The sequence below is a fragment of the Lepidochelys olivacea genome (genome assembly GCF_965140295.1).
Source record: "Lepidochelys olivacea isolate rLepOli2 genome assembly, chromosome: 1".
In the NCBI taxonomy this organism is placed as follows: Eukaryota; Metazoa; Chordata; order Testudines; family Cheloniidae; genus Lepidochelys; species Lepidochelys olivacea.
Window position 1 is genome coordinate 2442557 of NC_140411.1, and position 21978 is coordinate 2464534.

Consider the following 21978-nt stretch of genomic DNA (forward strand, 5'->3'; position numbering starts at 1 on the left):
AGCATAGTGTTTGCATGGGCCCAGCTCACCAAATGTTCCAGATCGAATGTTATGCCTGTCCCGGCCGCCTCATTGCAACCACTCTGCCAGCCTTTGGGACATTCGTTAATTTTATCTGCAGTGATTTTCTCTTTCCTTCCAGATTCTTGATTAAAATACTGAACAGCATCAGGCCTAGAAATGATCCCTGCAGAACCCCACCAGAAACAGCCCCATTCACTGACAATGGCCATTGACAGCTGGTTTCCGATATCCGCCAGCCACTTTTCAGTCCATTTTACGTGCGCTCCACTGATATTGTAGTGCGTTCCTTTTATTATTGGAATGTTTCCCCTGCTAAATCAAGTGCCTCAGAGAAATCAATTTTACTGCATCTGTGCAGTTCCCTTGATCAACCAAACCTGTATTCTCATTAAACAATGACATTGGGTTTTTCCCTGACCTGTGTCCTACTTGGGATGTTTCTCCCTGGCACATGGCTTGGGAAAAGTTTCATTTTTTACCACTCTCATATTTTGTGCAGCCGGGTAATGGGGAACTCCATACAGCATGGACACTTTTGCCTGGGTTTCATCGTGTTAAGGAAGAATGAGGGATAAACTGTATCTGTACACATTTTTCCTGCTGGTGCCCATGAAGGTTTCCCACACCATGACTTGCAGGAAACCTTGACCAATGGAGCACCATTAAATATGGAATTGGCGTTAATAGGGTCAGTTTTTCATAATTTACATCTCTGAATCATGTAAATCTAATATTTCAGGGTGTGAAGAATAAACGATCTGCTTCACCCATGAGAACAGCCTCCATGTAGTCCATGTAGTGTCTCATATTTACATTCTTTCTCCATCCAGGCATTTGTATTGCGACCATCACCCTAGACTCTGGGCACATACAAGAAATCAGGGGAACGTACAGTACATATAAGACACACCACTCTACTTCAGAGTTTGACACCTTCTCCCCTACTCCATGTCAGATTCCAACACAACCGACTTCACCAACCCCTCCACCTTCATCCTGCTGGGCATTCCTGAGGGGTTAAGAAGATATAATAACCTATTTGGCACCTGACCTGAAGGACCATGAAGGCTAATGTAGTGCCAATCTTTAAAAAAGGGAAGAAGGAGGATCCTGGGAACTACAGGCCAGTCAGCCTCACCTCAGTCCCTGGAAAAATCATGGAGCAGGTCCTCAAAGAATCAATCCTGAAGCACTTGCATGAGAGGAAAGTGATCAGGAACAGCCAGCATGGATTCACCAAGGGAAGGTCATGCCTGACTAATCTAATCACCTTTTATGATGAGATTACTGGTTCTGTGGATGAAGGGAAATCAGTGGATGTATTGTTTCTTGACTTTAGCAAAGCTTTTGGCACGGTCTCCCACAGTATTCTTGTCAGCAAGTTAAGGAAGTATGGGCTGGATGAATGCACTATAAGGTGGGTAGAAAGCTGGCTAGATTGTCGGGCTCAACGGGTAGTGATCAATGGCTCCATGTCTAGTTGGCAGCCAGTATCAAGTGGAGTGCCCCAAGGGTCGGTCCTGGGGCCGGTTTTGTTCAATATCTTCATAAATGATCTGGAGGATGGTGTGGATTGCACTCTCAGCAAATTTGCGGATGATACTAAACTGGGAGGAGTGGTAGATACGCTGGAGGGGAGGGATAGGATACAGAAAGACCTAGACAAATTGGAGGAATGAGCCAAAAGAAATCTGATGAGGTTCAATAAGGATAAGTGCAGGGTCCTGCACTTAGGACGGAAGAACGCAATGCACAGCTACAGACTAGGGACCGAATGGCTAGGCAGCAGTTCTGCGGAAAAGGACCTAGGGGTGACAGTGGACGAGAAGCTGGATATGAGTCTGCAGTGTGCCCTTGTTGCCAAGAAGGCCAATGGCATTTTGGGATGTATAAGTAGGGGCATAGCGAGCAGATCGAGGGACGTGATCGTTCCCCTCTATTCGACATTGGTGAGGCCTCATCTGGAGTACTGTGTCCAGTTTTGGGCCCCACACTTCAAGAAGGATGTGGATAAATTGGAGAGAGTCCAGCGAAGGGCAACAAACATGATTAGGGGTCTGGAACACATGACTTATGAGGAGAGGCTGAGGGAGCTGGGATTGTTTAGCTTGCAGAAGAGAAGAATGAGGGGGGATTTGATAGCTGCTTTCAACTACCTGAAAGGGGGTTCCAAAGAGAATGGCTCTAGACTGTTCTCAATGGTAGCAGATGACAGAACGAGGAGTAATGGTCTCAAGTTGCAGTGGGGGAGGTTTAGATTGGATATTAGGAAAAACTTTTTCACTAAGAGGGTGGTGAAACACTGGAATGCGTTACCTAGGGAGGTGGTAGAATCTCCTTCCTTAGAGGTTTTTAAGGTCAGGCTTGACAAAGCCCTGGCTGGGATGATTTAACTGGGAATTGGTCCTGCTTCGAGCAGGGGGTTGGACTAGATGACCTTCTGGGGTCCCTTCCAACCCTGATATTCTATGATTCTATGATTCTATGATTCATACCTGGAACGATCCATCTAAAATTATAGACATTGTAAGTTAGGCAAGGAAATGTGTTAGGTTATCTTTTGTTTTGGCTTGTGAATTTTCCTATGCTACATAGGTAGTTTTATTCCTGTTTTTCTAACTGTGAAGCTGAGGCAGAGGGGTATCCTCTGTGTTTTAAATCTTTTTATTACCCTGTAAAGTTACCTTCCATCCTGATTTTGCAGGTGTGATTCTTTTACTTTTTGGTTTCCAAATAAAGTTCTTCTTTTAAGAACCTGATTGATTTTCAGTGTCCTGAGGACAAAGGATCGGGTCTGTGCTCACATTGCTAACCAATTGGTTGGTATATTATTCTCAAGCCTCCCCAGGAAATGGGGGTGAAGAGGCTTGGGTGATATTTTGTGGGGGATAAGGATTCCAAGTGACCCATCCCTGATTTTTGGTATAAATCACTTTTTGGTGGTAGGAATATCGTCCAAGGACTAGGAAAGTAATTTGTGCCTTGGGGAAGTTTTTAACCTAAGCTGGTAGAATATAAGCTTAGGAGGTCTTTCATGCAGGTCCCCACATCTGTACCCCAGAGTTCAGAGTGTGTGGAGGGGAACCCTGACAGTGTAGCCAGCCAGCCCCCTTGACTTTGAACCACCTTAAATTGTTTTTGATGAAAGCATCTTCCAGAAATTCTTCCAGGTCTAGATCCACAAAGGAATTCATGTAAATACTGAATTTGGGCCCCACTGCCTTTTTCAAACCCCGGCTCATCTGCTGTCCAACCGTGTAGGAGCCTAAGATTCCACCAGTAGCCTGGACAATGTAACCTGAATGCTGATGCTGCTCCACAGCTAACGAGCTGCTCAGAGTCTTTGCTCAGGCCTCAATTCTGGCGGGTTTCTCCAACGAGATGTTCCTCTCACCCATCTGCCCCGCAAACCCGCTCTGTTAGGGGTTCTCTGACCATGCCTCCTGGATGGGGCCCTGCAGGTCATGAATGTATGTGTGCATGTCTGTGTGTGTGTGTGTACACATGGGTCCATGTACGTCCATGTGTGTGTGCGCGCACGCGTGTGTGTGTGCATATGTGGATCCATGTTTGTGGGTGTGCGCTCACGGTCTATGATACAAGGGTTCCTGTGTGAGGCCTTCTTCTTACTACAGACCCAGGCCACAGAATACTATTCATATTATTAGAATAGGTTTCTTTCTGTAGGTTCCCAAGGCATGCCACGGAGTGTGTACAGGACTAGCAAGGTACAGGCACTGCCAAATTCAAGTACCTTTCGGAGTAAAGGGACTTCAGCACTGGAATGCTCAGGATCGCCTTTAATGTCAACAACATCAGGCGCCCAGGCAGAGAGGTGAGTGTTGCCCACTCCCGAGTAACCCAGGGAGGAAGGGGGGAATTACAAGAGGCTCATCTTAAATGTATACCCCAATCTAAAATAACATTGTAAGAGAACCAAAAAGTGTCACCGTAGCTGAACAACAAAGTAGAAGAACCAGTGAGAGGAATTATTTAAGCTCAGTACCAATGTGGACACAAGAACAAATGGATATACACTGGCCACCAGGAAATTTAGACTAGAAATTAGACAAAGGTTTCTAACCATCAGAGGAGTGAAGTTTTGGAATAGCCTTCCAAGGGAAGCAGTGGGGGCAAAAGATCTATCTGGCTTTAAGATTAAACTCGATAAGTTTTTAGAGGAGATGGTATGATGGATAACATGGTTTTGGTAATTAAATATTCATGATAAATAGGCGCGATGGCCTGTGATGGGTTATTAAATGGGGTGGGATCCGAGTTACCCAGGAAAGAATTTTCTGTAGTATCTGGCTGATGAATCTTGCCCATATGCTCAGGGCTCAGCTGAACGCCATATTTGGGGTCGGGAAGGAATTTTCCTCCAGGGCAGATTGGAAGGGGCCCTGGAGGTTTTTTGCCTTCCTCTGTAGCATGGGGTACTGGTCACTTGCTGGAGGATTCTCTGTTTTTTGAAGTCTTTAAACTACGACTTGAGGACTTCAATAGCACAGATATAGGTGAGAGGTTTATCGCAGGAGTGGTGGGTGAAATTCTGTGGCCTGCGTTGCGCAGGAGGTCAGACTAGATGATCATAATGGTCCCTTCTGACCTAAATATCTATGAATCTATGAGAGGCAAAAAGGTTTCATTTAAATAGTGGTATTTAAATCCTTTTGAGGAAAATCGAAAGGAGCAAAAACTCTGGCAAATGAAGTTTAAGAGTATAATTTGGAAGGTTAAAAAAAGAATTTGAAGAACAGCTAGCCAAAGACTCAGAAAGTAATAGCAAAATAAGTTGCGAGGAGAAGGAACTACTAGGATGAACCATCATGTGCACTCCAGAAAGAATTCCGTGCTGAGTAAATTACTTCCTTAGAAGAGAAACAGAGTCATCCGCTAGGCCCGGCAGGACAGATTGGAAATGTTAAAGTAGGCTGAAGACAGTTATTCCTCCTTGGAGAGGGAAGATCCTTGATGAACGCTGCTGGGTACCAGGAAACACCAATGGATCTCGAGCCCTTCTAGACCATACATCTGGAGCAAGCCAAACTAATAGGCTCCAGCCAACCGATTTACTGAGTAATACCATCAAAGGAAGTGTGCTGGTGAGTCTTCTAATCTCACGTGTGAATTCTGTGGGGTTGCATTCTCAGAATAGAACTGCAGAGGTACACTTGGATGAGGAAGTGGTTCCTTGGATGAAGATAACATTTGAAGAGAATGAAAATGAGCTGTGGGTGACAAGGAGGAAGAAGTGAGTACAAGTTACTTTTCTTCTAAAGATGTGGCGGGAGACTGCCTGTTCCAGTTCAAGCCTCAATCCAAGGGCTGGTTACTGCACAGAGGGCTAACTTAGGGTGCTGCCAGAAAAGCATCTAGCAGCCTTTCTGAGGATGAGGTGATCAATTTCAATGGCTGTTTCAAAGGTGTCCATGACAGACCAAAGAGAGCCACTGAAGTTGCTCTCAGTAAAACTAAAGACGCAGCCCAAAGTAGGAAAAGGACTTATGATCGCATGTCCAGTGAGGCTCTCATAAGCTGTGGTAAGCAGGTACCAGTTTGTAACCATAGATGCTGGATCATAATAAAATACAAGGGAAGTGGGAGTCAAATGCCCACATTGTGGTCACACAATAATCCTGCACTGCGAGTTTACACTATCCAGCCTGAGTATGGAGGTCCTGAGAGAGTGGTACATGGGGACCATTGGACTTTAAACATTGGACTTTTAGTGCAGCCAGAGCTCACAGGAGTCGCAGAGCATCATGCCCAGAGGAGACTGAAACCAATGGGGCAAATGCAAACCCTGATGAAAATAGACTGATCCCTCAAATTGACCTGGTGTTACCTGGGGACAAGGAAACAGAAAATATGGGTAATGAGCCACCAGTCTTAAGAAAGTCCCAGAGAACTACTAAGGGTGTACTGATTATTAAACTTAGAGATGATCGTGTTATTGGTTCTATGTAGTCTTTAGTGAATATTATGTATAGTATAAAGAATTGGACAGGGGATGTTAAGTATGAGAAATGTACTTTTATTCATTGCAAATGTATTTTTTTTCATATATAAATGTTGATAATATGGGGCCCAGTTATGCTGGTGTGAACGTTCTGGCTGTGGCAGAATTATAGTAGGGAGGAATGTAAATTACTGGCCGCTCACTAAAATTCAGTGAGGATTTTTGACTGGCCCTTTCCTAGTCCCAAAAGGAAGGGGAAGGGTCTAAACAAGCCCCCAGAGTCAGTGAGGAGAGGCCAACATTACCTGTCAGCCTGATTGACAGGGCAGGCAGACCAGGGAGGAAGTCTGGAGGTCAGGAGGTTCCCATCGTCTGTGTGAGCTGGGACTGCCTGGGACAGAGCGGGGTTGAGTTAAGGAGACAGCAGGGGCCTGGGCAGAGCTGAGAGCAGAGACAGGCCGGCCAGAACCAGAGAAGTAGCCCAGGCAGTTGAGCTGGGCACAGAGCTGCAGCAGCCCGAAGCAGAGGGGCCAGAGAAGCAGCCCAGGGAGCTGGAGGCTGAGCAGCAGCAGCGCTGGGGCTGGGCCTGGGGCTGTGTACAGTTGGGGAGAGCAAGGAAGACCCTGGGTAGAGGGACCAGCGCAGGGAAATACCCCTAGTCAAGAGGCCTTGCAGGCCAGAATTGGAGGGGAATCGTAACTGTTGGGTGAGGATGACGCTGTGGAGAGGGGCCCTACCACCTAAAGCCTGAGACATATGGCCACTGACAGAGCAAGTGTCTGACCCACAGCACCCTTTCAGCACAGCCAGGGCCTGGGCAAGAAGCCTGGGACAGGGGAGGGACAGACTGTGAACTGCCCTGACACTCCAGAGACGGCTGGTTTCGGTGTTCCTGTAGAAGAAGAGGGGGTTCTATGTTTTTCTTTATCCCAGTATGTTTATGTTTTTCGTCTCCCCAGTGCTGGAGAGGGAGCTTCACCTTATGTCTCAAACCACAGGGTTCCACCAGAAAACGATGACGCTCATCCCACAGCACAGTGGGAACAGGGTTGCGGACCCATGATCATCATCTTACTGGGCCCTTGTTAGACCCTGTGGCCCATGGAGATGGGCAAAGAGGGGGCAGACCAATGGTGCGGCGATTGTACCTGTGGCTCTGTGCAACCCGCCTCTGTGCCCGGAAAGGGACAGGGAGGTGGAGGGAAGAGAGCAGCTCCTAAAGAGTCAGGGAGGGGAGACAAAAAAAACGCCCCCTGAGGTTAGTCCAAGGACAGGGGAAATGACACAAGCCCTGGGTGGCAGCAGTATAGAAGATGAAGGGAAAGAAATGAGGGATGTGACAGGGGCAGGAGTGGGGCTGGGGCCAGGAACGGGATTAGGAGCAGGGGCAGAAGTTTGACTGGGAAGCCTAGCAGCAAAGCCACAGGAATGCGACACCTCTTGACTGGGTACAGGGGCCGAGGGGATGGCAACCGGAGGGGAGACCTCAATGACTCTGGGCCCAGACACCACATGGAACTCCACAACCAAGGTGTGGCACATGATGGCATCTGTGATGGGGCCCTGAACTGGGAGGGAAGACGGCCACCCCTCCTCTGAAGGGGGCGCAACTATGGGTGCGCGTCGCAGCTGTTCGGCACAGGTCATCACCACAAGGGTCTTGGAGGCAGATGGATAAATTCATGTGTGCCCCAAGGTTGAGAGCAGGGGCAGCAGCCCGGGGGAGGGGATAGAGAAGAGGAGGGGATGGTGTGACCATGCCACCGCCCAGATTGAGACCCCACCAAAAGTTTCTCCCATCATTTGGGAAAGGGGCAAGAGGTAACACCGGTGGTAAGGGGGGATGGAGGGAGTTGGGGAAGGGGAAAGGCCAACCTGTCCTCCTGTTTAGGATGGGTGCAGGGGAGTGGGGCACCCCCCCCCCCCAATGAAAGGGGATGTGGCGAGGCTGACCGAGGCAGGGAAGTGGGGTACTATGGAAAAGGGACACAAGTGTTTAGGGAGAGGCCATGGGTGCATGAAGCAAGGGGTCCAAGCAATGGGGGGAACAATGGAAGGTAAGGGGAAAAGAGGGGCAAACTAGAAACCTGTGGGAGCAGGACATGAAAACCATAGGGACAAGCTCTGGAAGATGGGGTGGGACAGACAAACTATCCAACCCAGGGGAGCTATGGTGTGGGAGGCAAGCTTACAACACTCCAGGGCCAGCCAGGGAAGGACCCAGGAATGGTTGTGGGGTCCTTGCTTCTCTCCAGAGGGCAGGCCAGCAGGGCCCCCCAAGCAGCAGCAGCAGCATCCAGCCAGCAGGGCAGCCAAATAAAACTGGCTGGTTGCAATAGTGAGGTGAGGGGGCTCCCTCCGAGCCAGAGTGGGAAGGACAATGGCTAATCCCCGACAAGGAATCATAAGAGGGGTGCTGGTGTGAGTAATGTGGAAACTGAACACAAAATGAAAGATTTGATGGTGAAGCCGGCAAGGGGCTAAAGTGTTACAAGCTCTGAAGGAACGTTGGACCTCGTGGCTCAGGAGCGTTTCTTAACCATATGTAAAGATGATGTGAAACAGTGTCAAGGGGACAAAAAGATGAAAACTGTGGATGCAATGTGTATCGGAGCAGTCACCTTGCTCCGGCTCAGCCAGGGTTAAAAGCCAGCCCTTTTCAATCAGAAAAGGCTGAGTGGCAGCCAGTGAGGGCCAGGCTGTGCCCTATAAAAAGGCTGCAGGGCCAGAAGGCAGGAGTTTCTCAGTGAGGGTAGCAGACCATAACCCTATTGATATGCTAATTGGCAACGATTTCTTCTGTGTAGCTCAGGCTGCGAAAGTGTCCACCCGCAGAAAGAACGAGTGTTCCGCTGAGACCCGAACGGAAAAGCAAAAATTGCCAGGAACGGCTGAAGGACTGAAAGAGCGTCACCTTGGTTCCTCTGCACCAAAAGCACAGGCACAAGATGGAGTCCTGTGTCACATGGGCTGATCACATGCCTCTGCATGTTTCAGTGAGTCATAGCAGGGACCATATATTATATTCTAGCCAGAATGTCCCCAGGTAAGTCCATCAGGTGGGGATAATTTTCTTCCATGGCACATGCTGTTCATTGTTGGGCCATCCACTTGAATAGTCCATTCACATTGTGCTGGATACACTGGATGTAAACTGCCTTGTGGGATTTACCACAGGAGCAAACGCATAGTCAATATTTGTAACTGCAAATAAAAATACGAGATGTGCATACAAATAAGAAAATCACATGCATCAAACTGTTGCTTTATATTGAAATCTCACATGACCTATTGTTACAAGATTTGTTGCAAATATATAACAATGGCGATATTGAATGAGGAAATGTTATTTACTCCTTGACATAACGCAAGAACTAAGTGTCATCCAATCAAAGGAATAGGCAGCAGGTTTCAAACAAACAAAAGGAAGTATTTCTTCACAGTCAAGCTGTGGAACTATCTGCCATAGGATGTTGTGAAGGCCAAAACTATGACCTGGTTCCAGTAAGAACTAGAGAAGTCCATCAAGGGCTATTGCCCAGGATGGGTAGAGTTGTTGTCCCTAGCCGCTGTTTGCCAGAAGCTGGTAGTGGGTGATAGAGCATGAATCACATGGGGATTGCCATGTTCTGTTCATTCCCTCTGAAGCACCTGGCACTGGGCACTGTTGGACGACAGGCTTCTGGGCTACATGGACCATTGGTTTTATCCAGTGTGGCCATTCTGATCTTCTCATTTAGATTCCAGATGTATCTGCCCCCTGCTGTAACCCACTACACCCCACTCCCCTCCCACAGCTGAGATACATCCCAGGAGTCCTGATGGGGGTCTCTCTCTCCACAGAGGTAGTAGCAAAGTAAGAATAAACATTAAAATTTTAACACTAACCAGTGTCCCTTATGTGACTTCCCACAAGATGTGAGAACATGTTACTATTAGAGGTGACTAGGTCCACTATTTATTTATTTATTTATTTTCCAGATATATATTGTCACAAATATAAAGGGAAGGGTAAACCCCTTTAAAATCCCTCCTGGCCAGAGGAAAAACCCTTTCACCTCTAAAGGGTTAAGAAGCTAGGAGAACCTCACTGGCACCAGAGCAAAATGACCAATGAGGAGACCAGATACTTTCAAATGCTGGGGGGAGGAAGAAACAAAGGGTCTGGGTCCGTCTGTGTGATGCTTTTGCCGGGGACAGAACAGGAATGGAGTCTTAGAACTTGGTAAGTAATCTAGCTAGATCTGTGTTAGATTCTGATTTCTTGAAATGGCTGAGAAAATAAGCTGTTCTGAATGGAATGGATATTTCTGTTTTTGTGTCTTTTTGTAACTTAAGGTTTTGCCTAGAGGGATTCTCTACGTTTTGAATCTAATTACCCTGTAAGGTATTTACTGTCCTGATTTTACAGAGGTGATTCTTTTTCCTTTTTCTTCTATTAACTTTCTTCTTGTAAGAAACTGAATGCTTTTTCATTGTTCTTAAAATCCAAGGGTTTGGGTCTATGGTCACCTACCACAAATGGGTGAGGATTTTTATCAAACCTTCCCCAGGAAGGGGGGTGCAAGGTTTTGGTGAGGATTTTGGGGGGAATGACAATTCCAAACAACTCTTTCCCAGTAACCGGTTATATGTTTGGTGGTGGCAGCTAAAGTCCAAGGGCAAAGGGTAAAATAGTTTGTACCTTGGGGAAGTTTTAACCTAAGCTGGTAAAAGTAAGCTTTGGAGGTTTTCATGCAGGTCCCCACATCTGTACCCTAGAGTTCACAGTGGGGAAGGAACCTTGATATATATATATAGGAGGTGGAAAATGTTCCAGCAACTGGCAAGGTGAGGGGAAGAGAGGAGCAAGTGAGAGGGGTAGGACATTGGGGAGAAGACACACAGCAGGGGTGGAGCCTTGACAGAACAGATGGGGCAAGATTGTCGTTTCAGGAGTCCAACTACCAGCAGTTGGAAAGGTGGCAACCCAGTGAATTGCACTTAGACTGATTCCCCAGTTTATCATGCTGACACAGCACAGTAAAGATAGGAATGGGTTTAATGTCTCTTGACTGTCCAGAGTAGCAGCCGTGTTAGCCTGTATCCACAAAAAGAAAAGGAGGAGTTGTGGCACCTTAGAGACTAACAAATTTATTTGAGCATAAGCTTTCGTGAGCTACAGCTCACTTCATCGGATGCATTCAATAAATGATTCAGGGAAGAAGGCCCAGCACCATGTACCAGCCAGCTCTGCATGGTCCTCAGTCTGAGAAAACATTTAGGTCCCTTTAGGAGTAAAAAGCCAGAGCAGCCTGCCCCGGATTTGTTTGGTCCTCACCCCGTAGATGATGGGGTGGAGCAAGGGGGGCACCAGGAGGTACATGTTGGCAATGAGAACAAGGAAGTGCAGTGGCACATTATGGCCAAACCGGTGCGTGAGAGAGGAGAAGAAACCTGGCATGTAGAAAGCTAAGATGGCACAAAGGTGAGAGATGCAGGTCCCAAAAGTTTTGAGCCGGGCATCCTTTGTGGGGAGGTGGAAGATGGCCCGGAGGATCTGAGTATAGGAGACAGTGATGAAAAACACGTCCATTCCGATCTCAGAGAAAAGATCGAACAGCCCATAGTAACTACTGATGCGGATGTCAGCACAGGCCAGGTTCACCACAGCTATGTGCTCACAATAGGTGTGAGGGATGACGTTGGTTCTGCAATATGGCCACCGCATCGCCAGGAAGGGGTAGGGTAATGCGAATATTCCACTGCGCAGCAGGACGGCCAGGCTGATCTTGGCCACAACAGAGTTTGTCAGGATGGTGGAATGTCTCAGGGGATGGCAGATGGCCACATAGCGATCAAAAGCCATGGCCACGAGGATTCCAGACTCCATGGCTGAGAAGCAGAGAAGGACGTACATCTGGGTGAGGCAGGCACTGAAATTGATCTCCCTGGAATTGAACCAGAAGATGCTCAGCATTTTGGGCAGGGTGGATGTGGACATGACCAGGTCGGTGACGGCCAGCATGCAGAGGAAATAGTACATGGGCCCATGGAGGCTTTGCTCCATCTTTACAATGAACAAGATGGTGAAGTTCCCCAAGACAGCTATGGTGTACATTGTGCAGAAGGGGATGGAGATCCAGATGTGGGCTGCCTCCAAGCCAGGAATGCCCAGCAGGATGAAGGTGGAGGGGTTGGTGAAGTTGGTTGTGTTGGAATCTGACATGGAATAGGGGAGAAGGTGTCCAACTCTGAGGCGTAACGCTGTTTCCTGCATGTACCGTACGTTCCCCTGACTTCCTGTGTGTGCCCAGGATGCCTGGATGGAGAGAGAACGTTAATCTGAGATATTACATGCACTACTGGAGGCAGTTCTCATGGGTGAAGCAGATTGTTCGCTCTTCACTCACTGAAAAATGACATTTCAATTGTTCAGAGAAAACAACTATGAACAATGACCATATTAAAGCCAATTCCACATTTTATGGGGCTCCCTGTGTTAATAATTCCTACATTTAGAGATGGGGGAACCTTAAGAGGCACCAGCAGGAAACACAAGTGTGGTTATTCATCATTATTCCTTAATGCAATGAGAGCTAGCATAGGGACTCCATACTGTAGGAGTTCCCCATTCATCAAGTTGCTTGATATGTGAGAATGGAAAAAAAACAAACTTTTGTAAGACATATGCCAGGAGAAACATCCCAATTAGAACATACCTCAGGGAAAAGACCTGGGCGCCATTGACAGCAGCTCAAGAGAAACACCTGCTGATTCAGAGCAGTGGACAAAACAAAAGCAAGCTTCAGATCACTAAGATATGGGATGGAGAATACCAAGTTCGGGATATGTACTCAGTTTTGGTCACCCAGTCTCCATGCAGGATATAGCATATCTAAAAGGGATTTCCAAGACAGGCTCTGAGAATGGGGGAGGCTGCTATATGCAAACAGATAGAAAAGTCACGGCTACGCCCCCTGATACTTGACACCATGCAGAAAAGTCTGGGACTCTTTCGTTTACAGAAGAGACAAAGAAGGGAACATATGAGAGAGGAGAGGAAAATAAAAAATATACTGATTTATGTTCCAATGGACAAACAGAGAACAGTTCCCAACCGGTGCTGTCTATAGACACTGAGTGCTCCAAGAGGACTAATTCCCAAAGCTGAAGAAAATTGTCAGCAAAATTGATTGGAGGAAAAATTATACAGAAAAATATGAATGAGAAATGGTCGTTCTTTTGCGGAAAAAGTAATGATTCCACAGTCAACCAAATGAACAACTTTGAGTAAAAATCCACTTCAGTGGCAACAGGAAGGCAGCAATTGGCGGGGGGGAAGAATATGTAGCAAAGAGGGAAAAGAGAAACCAGAGAGACAAGAATGCAAATTGAAAGTTATGAAAATTGAGAAGGGACGTTAAAGACGTCAGGGAAAACTCCACCTTTGGCAGAGCTAAGGATTAAAAAAAGGAGGTTATTAAGTATGTTAACAACAAGAGAAATGTTATGGCAATTCCTGTGTTAAATGTCAAGTACTAAAAAATAAAGGGAAAGTGCTTTTTATAAAAGATTTGACAAGGTTAAAAAACAATGGAAAAGCTGGTATGGGATTAGGGTTGGGTTTTTTTTAAGTCTAGATATGTAATTAATGCCAGTAAACAACAGGGTTTGTACAAAACAGATCTTGTCAAATAAACCTGTTTTCACCCTTTATGGAGAGTACATATTTGTGGATCAAGGGAACACATGTGGTGGATCAAGGGAACCATGCAGAGGCATTGTACCTTGATTTCTCAGAGGCATTTGATTTACTGGGGGAAAATATTGAGTTAAAAATTAAACACTCTACAATATCAGTAGAGAACATGCAAAATGGACTGAAAACTGGCTAAGTGACGGATCTCAGAAAGCTGTTGTTGATAGGGCCTCGTCAGTGAACGGGGCTGTTTGTAGTCAGGTTCTGTAGGGATCAGTTCTACGCCTGAGGCTATTCAATATTTTCATGAATGATCTGGAAAGAAATAGAAGATCACTGCAGATAAAATTTTCGGATGACCCAAAGATTGGCAGAGTGGTTGCAATGAGGTGGCCAGGGCAGGCATACCGATTGATTTGGAGCACTTCGAATGTGGGGCCCATGCAAACAAAATGTTTTAATACCATCAAACGCAGAATCCTTGGAAAAGGGAATGCAGGCCTGACCCACAGACGACAGCACTGTATTATGGAATGCAAGGACCCTGTAAAGGATTTCGGGGACATTGTGGACAGCCAACTCATCTTGAGAGCCCAGTGAGATGCTGTAGCATAAAGGGATGATGGGGTCCTCAGATACATAAACAGGGGAGAGGTGAGTTGGAGCAGGGGAAGGATTTTACCTCTGAAGATGTATAGACTTTGAAGATGTATATCTCTATAGCTTATCAAAAAGATGATCAGGCAGAAACTTTCATAGGGAGAAATCCATGCCTAGTAATGGCTCTGTAATCTACCAGAAAAAGGCTGATCAAGACCGAAGGGCTGGAAGCTGAAGCCAGGCAAATTCTAGCTATAAACTAGGGCCACATCTTTAGCAATGAGGGTGATTAACCATTGAGAGACACTGAGAAGGGAAGTAGTGGATTCTCCACCTCCCCATGTTTGCAGATCGAGACTGGATGCTTTTCTGGAAGATCTGCTTCAAGGGTCTACACCAGGGTTAGGATGATATAGCTACATCTCTCTGGGGTGTGGATTTTTTTGCTGTTTCAAAAAAGGCAAATGCAATGTTAGGTTATATGAGCAGAGGTATAACATGCCAGTCACAGTACATGATCGTATTCCTCTACTCGGTCGGGGTTAGGTCTCAATAGTAATGTGTCCAATTTTGCTCACCAATGTATAGAAAGGAGGTAGATAAACTGGAAAGGAGCCATAGGCAAGAGACAAAGGTTATGCACAGGATGGAATGCAAGCCGTAGGAACCGGTGTGTTTATCTGGAAAAGTGGAGATTAATGGGGGACAAGATAGTGAACTTCAAATACTTGAAAGGCTGCCATAAAAAGGTGGAGGAAAGTTATTCTGTCTTACATTGAGAGAGGCAGGACAAAAGGCAATGGGTTGAAACTCCAGCATAGCAGATTTAAATTAAATTTCAGGAAAATCTTCCTAACTTGAAGTACAGGAGGCCAATGGAACAGACACCCAGGGTAGTCATGGAATCTCCTCCTGTGGAGGTTTTCCAAAGACGTGTGAATAGCCATCAGTCTTAGATGACTAAGACAAAAGAAATCTTGCATCTTGTCAGGGGGTTAGACAAGCTGTCCTTTGCCTTCCCTTATAACTCTATGGCTCTATCATTCTATAATGCAAAATCCTAGTGTAGATCAGGCCTTGGTCACACACAAGCCTTTCGGCTCAATACAGAGGTAACTGAGTTGTAATTAATGGGCCTGTGCATTACAGGAGGTCAGACTGGATGATCACATGGTCCCTTCTGACCTTAAACCCTAGGGATCTATTGATAAAGAAAGTAGATCAGGCATTTATGTTTAATGTGTCTCATAACATGAACAAGGGAGCATTTAGTTAAATAGAAAGTCTGAACATATAAGAACGAGAAAAGAAATTGCTAACATAACCCAAATATTTGGCCTGTAGAACTCCTTGCTACCAAAATTATTGGAGTGAACAGCTTAGCTGAAAGGGATTCACAAGTGGATTGGCCATTCATAGATTGATAGATATTTAGGTCAGAAGGGACCATTATGATCATCTAGTCTGACCTCCTGCACAATGCAGGCCACAGAATTTCACCCACCCACTCCTGCAAGAAACCTCTCACCTATGTCTGAGCTATTGAAGTCCTCAAATGGTGGTTTAAAGACTTCAAGGAGCAGAGAATCCTTCAGCAAGTGTCCCGTGCCCCATGGATTACAGAGGAAGGCGAAAAACCTCCAGGGCCTCTTCCAATCTGCCCTGGAAGAAAATTCCTTCCCGAACCCAAATATGGCGATCAGCTGAACCCTGAGCATATGGGCAAGATTCATCATCCAGATACTACAGAAAATTCTTTCCTGGGTAACTCAGTTCCCACCCCATCTAATATCCCATCACAGGCCATTGGGCCTATTTACCGTGAATGTTTAATTAACAAAACCATGTTATCCCATCATACCATCTCTTCCATAAACTTATCGAGTTTAATCTTAAAGCCAGATAGATCTTTTGCCCCCACTGCTTCCCTTGGAAGGCTCTCTTCCAAAACTTCACTCCTCTGATGGTTAGAAACCTTCGTCTAATTTCTAGTCTAAATTTCCTGGTGGCCAGTTTATATCCATTTGTTCTTGTGTCCACATTTGTACTGAGCTTAAATAATTCCTCTCCCTCTCCGGTATTTATCCCTCTGATATATTTATAGAGAGCAACCATATTTTCCTGGTAGAATCTCCTTCCTTAGAGGTTTTTAAGGTCAGGCTTGACAAAGCCCTGGCTGGGATGATTTAACTGGGAATTGGTCCTGCTTTGAGCAGGGGGTTGGACTAGATGACCTTCTGGGGTCCCTTCCAACCCTGATATTCTATGATTCTATGATTCCCCTCAACCTTCTTTTAATTAGGCTAAACAAGCCAAGCTCCTTGAGTCTCCTTTCATAAGAGAAGTTCTCCATTCCTCGGATCATCGTAGTAGCCCTTCTCTGTACCTGTTCCAGTTTGAATTCATCCTTCTTAAACATGGGACACCAGAACTGCACACAGTATTCCAGGTGAGGTCTAGTCAGGGCCTTGTATAACAGTACTTAAACCTCCTTATCCCTACTGGAAATACCTCTCCTGATGCATCCCATGACCGCATTAGCTTTTTTCACAGCCATATCACATTGTCGGTGGAGTTGCTGTCATCACCTGTAGTTAAGGCTGGCTGACGCTTGAATAAAAGACCCCATTTTCAGTTGCTTATGAATTTGCTAAATTGTAGGTGTTTGGACTGAAATTTCCCATGCTGGGTGGCTGCTTTGAGCAGAATTGTGTTTTGAAAGTTTCAGGAATAACAGTTCAGCCCACTTCTCGAATGGAACTTGGAGAAAGTATGTGTTTCCCCCCTTGAAAAATTCTTATTCTTGTTCTAGTGAGGAGCGCTACCAACTCCAAGCTTTCCAGCAGATAAAAGTCAGGTAAGAGCCCCTGTCCCCCTGCCCCATTAACAGCCAGAGCCCTGAAATACAAGAGGAGAGGGTGCCCGTGTCTGTGCGTTAACACACAGCTAGCCCCTGATGTCACTACTCAGTTCTTACTCCAAGAGGAGTTTTGCCTCACTGGGGCCTGAGCAAAGTACAGGCCACTGATTCAGAATTTGGTCTTCTATTGTACATCTACTAACACCTTTCATTCTGAAGGATCCCTCTCCCACTGAAATGCAGCCACCTCGGGGCGGTAGTCCATCAGGCAGGATGACCAGGGGTGCCCAGAAAAGAGTGACATTTTGGCCAGTGATTCTTTAGCAAACTCATCACCTATGGGAAGGGCCCTGGGATGTGTCATGGTTGTGCAGAGCGGAAAGGACCCCAGACATACTCTCTGTCCCATCACGTCCACGTTGCACGGTATTTGTCGAGCAGGTGATCTCCTCAGCAAGAAATGGGTACCTGTGAATTCTGAGATGGAAGTGTCTTCCCTGGGAATCCCCCTCAGGTAGCCGTGTCCCAAACCTCTCTCACCCCAGCATCTGCAGCAACATGCCACACCGAGAGCCGATCCAAGGGTGTGCACCGTTTATAATACAGCTCTGTGCAATCCCAGGGGGGTTCACACAGCCTCGAGGGGAGAAGAGAGCATCTGAATGTAAACAGGCTGCAGAGAAGCATGTCTCTTCTTCTGTGCTAATTATTCAGCTTTTGGAGTAAACATTCATTAAGGGACTGTCCCAAAGGGAGATGAGCGCTGCTGGGCTCTGTGCTGAGTCAGAGAAGAATTGGCTGTTTGTGTATTTGTGTATATTTATAAAATATAGTTGATTTGAAAGAAAATAAGGGATAATTGCTTAGATGGATAGATAGGAGACAGACAGATCTGGAAAAAGGTGACCGAGGGGAGACATGAGCATTTTCTGCTGTTGCTATGGGCTCAGAGATCAGTAAATCTCATGTGCAGAGGTAAACTCCTTCCCCTGCTCCAACTCACCACTCCCCTGTCTATGCATCCAAGCCCTTTTGGCCACAGCATCGCACTGGGAGCTCACGATGAGTTGGTTATCCACAGAGATCACTTAGTGCTTTTCAGGGTCTCTGCGTTTCATAATACAGTGCCCTGGTCTGTGGGTTGGGCCTGCATTCCCTGTTCCAAGAGGATCACTTTGCATTTGTCTTTATTAAAACATAGTGTTTGCATGGGCCCAGCTCACCAAATGTTCCAGATCAAATATTATGCCTGTTCGGCCGCCTCATTGCAACCACTCTGCCAGCCTTTGGGACATTCGCTAATTTTATCTGCAGTGATTTTCTCTTTCCTTCCAGATTCTTGATTAAAATACTGAACAGCATCAGGCCTAGAAATGATCCCTGCAGAACCGCACTAGAAACAGCCCCATTCACTGACAATGGCCATTGACAGCTGGTTTCCGATATCCGCCAGCCACTTTTCAGTCCATTTTACGTGCGCTCCACTGATATTGTAGTGCGTTCCTTTTATTATCGGAATGTTTCCCCTGCTAAATCAAGTGCCTCAGAGAAATCAATTTTACTGCATCTGTGCAGTTCCCTTCATCAACCAAACCTGTATTCTCATTAAACAATGACATTGGGGTTTTTTTGACAACACCTGTTTTCCATAAACCAAGTTGTTGACTGCTATTAATTATATTCCTGGACTTTTTAAAAACTAATCCCAGACCACTGTTTCCATTGTTTCCTAACCTTGTCAAATCTTTTTTTTTTAAAACTTTCCCTTTGTAAAACAACCTTTACATTTCACACAGTACTGCCCTGTATTTGCCTTTTCTTTTTTGTTTGCTCTGCTGCTGCCTGATTGCACCCTTCTGCTTCCAAGTGAGATGCGTGGTCATTGTTCAGTTCTTACCTCTGGTGTTCATAACTCTAATTTTCTACTATCGATGCTCTTTAACACCCTCCGAGATAGCTAATGGCCTGGAAAGCATTTCATTGTGTCATGTGATATGAGTGTCATACTGCTTCTTTCCGAATGCAGACAAAAAATGGAACATATTTACCTTTTCTGCAACATTAACAAGTTTCCTTTCTCTGTCAAGTAATTGGCCTAAAACTTTTCAAGGATTTCTTTTGATGTTAATATACTTCGTAACCTCCTTTTTCGTTTCCTTAGACATGCTAAACAGGGATTTTTCCCTGAAGTCTTTAAAGTCCCTTATCAGTTTTAATAAATTCCAATTTGTATTACTTACTGTCCATTTTCCCTTTCACCCCAAGTGTAATATATCGCTTTCCGCTGCAATTGCTACCTTCCCTTCACTACTGAACTGGGTTTTTAGTCAAAGTTTCCCCCTTTGACTGTGGACTCCTGGCGTTTTAGCTGTCTAATAAACTCCTCTTAAATAACTCCCAGTTTTCATTCCCATTTTTCTTTCTGAATTTCCTGCCATTAGTTTTGCTGAGAATTTTCCTCAGCTTTGGGCAATTACCCTTTTTGAAGCACTAAATATCTATCGATGTTACTGGTTGGGAACTGTTCTCTGTTTGTCCACGTGAATGTAATCCGTTCCATTCTTTGTTTTTCTCTCCTCTATCATATGCCCCCTTCTTTGTCTTTTCTCTTAACTCAACACTTTTCAGTCTGTCCGCATGTGGCAGCGTTCCCCATTCCCATAGCCTGTTTCAGAAATCCCCTTTCTATCTGCTAAATGCTTTATAGAGATTGGCTGCCCAAAACTGAGTATATTGTCGCTGTCTGGCTAGTGCTGCAAATGAGCAGGTGTTTCCGTGAAGCTGCTATCAGTGAGGCTTTTTCCCTGACCTGTGTCCTAGTTGGGATGTTTCCCCCTGGCACATGACTTGGCAAAGGTTTCATTTTTTACCACTCTCATATTTTGTGCAGCCGGGTAATGGGGAACTCCATACAGCATGGACACTTTTGCCTGGGTTTCATCGTGTTAAGGAAGAATGAGGTATAAACTGTACCCATACACATTTTTCCTGCTGGTGCCCATGAAGGTTTCCCACACCATGACTTGTAGGAATCATTGACCAATGGAGCACCATTAAATATGGAATTGGCATTAATAGGGTCAGTTGTTCATAATTTACTTCTCTGAATCATGTAAATCTCATTTTTCAGTGTGTGAAGAATGAGCGATCTGCTTCACCCATGAGAACAGCCTCCAGTAGTCCATGTAGTGTCTCATATTAACATTCTCTCTCCATCCAGGCATTTGTATTGCGACCATCACCCTAGACTCTGGGCACATGCAAGAAATCAGGGGAACATACAGTATATGTAAGACACACCATTCTACTTCAGATTTGGACACCTTCTCCCCTACTCCATGTCAGATTCCAACACAACCGACTTCACCAACCCCTCCACCTTCATCCTGCTGGGCATTCCTGGCCTGGAGGCAGCCCATGTCTGCATCTTCATCCCCTTCTGCACCTTGTACACCATAGCCATCTTGGGGAACTTCACCATTCTGTTCATCTTAAAGAGGGAGCGGAGCCTCCATGGGCCCATGTACTAGTTCCTCCGCATACCTGGCCCTGTTGTTTCCTGATTTAGGAGGTTAATGATATTAATTTGGATTGTATGGGTTATAGGCTCTCCAATTAGTCTGATCAGAAGATAATAAGGTTCTTGTCTGAATCAGGCTACACAGAATTTACAAAGGACCCTCAGGGTATGACAGGAAGCTCACATGGGAAAAATATAGCCTTAAAGACATTTATTAAGATAAATGAAGTAATAATTAAATGGTAAAATAATTAGAGTTACAAAGTTACAATAGTATTACTGCTATTTAAAAGATACATATGGTGTTATCTGCTACAAAGCTTTGGTTAATATATTCATTCCCTTCCTTGATAACCTGGTGCTAAGAGACACAGGACCAGCCTTGCCTCTGGTATGCCAAGAGAGTTCAGGTTTCTCAATTCTTTCAAGCATCCTTTATCTATCTATGTTAAATGTCAAAGCCATATATAGACCTTAGGCTTCAGCTCATCACCACCTATTTAGGGGAAAGGTCCTGAACATATGTAAGCCAAATTTGCTACCTGGGTGAAAGGTCCCAGACACAGATATGCTAACTTTCCTTAGCTCAACGTACAGGATACGGCCTGTACATCCCTTGTGTTACAGCCAAACTACTTTAATATAAACCTATAAACCTATTACAATAAAAGAAACAATTTAAACTATAAGAAAAGCAAGCAAGCTGTCTAGTCCTATAGGCTATACTGTGCATATCCACCCTGCCCAAAATGCTGAGCATCTTCTGGTTCAATTCTAGGGAGACAGATTTCAGTGCCTGCCTCACCCAGCTGTACTTCATTCAATGCTTTTCAGGGTTGGATTCCGGGGTCTTCATGGCCATGGCTTTGATTTGCTGCATGGCCATCTGTGATCACATTAGATATTGCACCACCCTGACAAACCCTGTACTGGCTATCATCGGCCTGGCCGTGGTGCTGTGTGGCAGCATGCTCATGCTGCCCTATCCCTTCCTGGCAAGGTGGTGGCCATATTGCAGAACCAACATCATCTCCAACTCGTTCTGCGAGCACGTGGCCGTACTGAAGCTGGCCTGCACCGACATCCGCATCATTACTCACTGTGGCCTGTTTGTGGCATTCTTTCTCACAAGTCTGGCAATGTATCCTATACCCTGACCCTCAGGGCCTTCTTCAGCTTCCCCATAAAGGATGCCCGGCTCAATACTTTTGGGACCTCACTTATCAATAGGTGGGATGTGAAATCCTCATTTCTGTGTTTGTTCTGTCACTGTAGTCCCCATTTCCCCATTGTTTGTCTGTATAATCTCTGTCTGGTTCTGTGATTGTTTC

The 21978-nt window shown here is 45.7% G+C and overlaps 1 protein-coding gene and 1 pseudogene across 2 annotated transcripts in view; both read right to left on the reverse strand.

Moving 5' to 3' along the window:
- The window catches only part of LOC311514588 (olfactory receptor 52R1-like), a 272348-nt pseudogene that overhangs the window by 31483 nt on the left and 218887 nt on the right, over positions 1-21978 (reverse strand). The gene's annotated exons all lie outside the window — the stretch shown is intronic.
- Positions 11247-12245, reverse strand: LOC311514564 (olfactory receptor 52E4-like; the record flags this gene model as incomplete). The annotated part of the gene is made up of 1 exon (XM_084617133.1): positions 11247-12245. One exon carries the CDS (start codon positions 12243-12245, stop codon positions 11247-11249), a length of 999 nt encoding a protein of 332 aa, XP_084473259.1.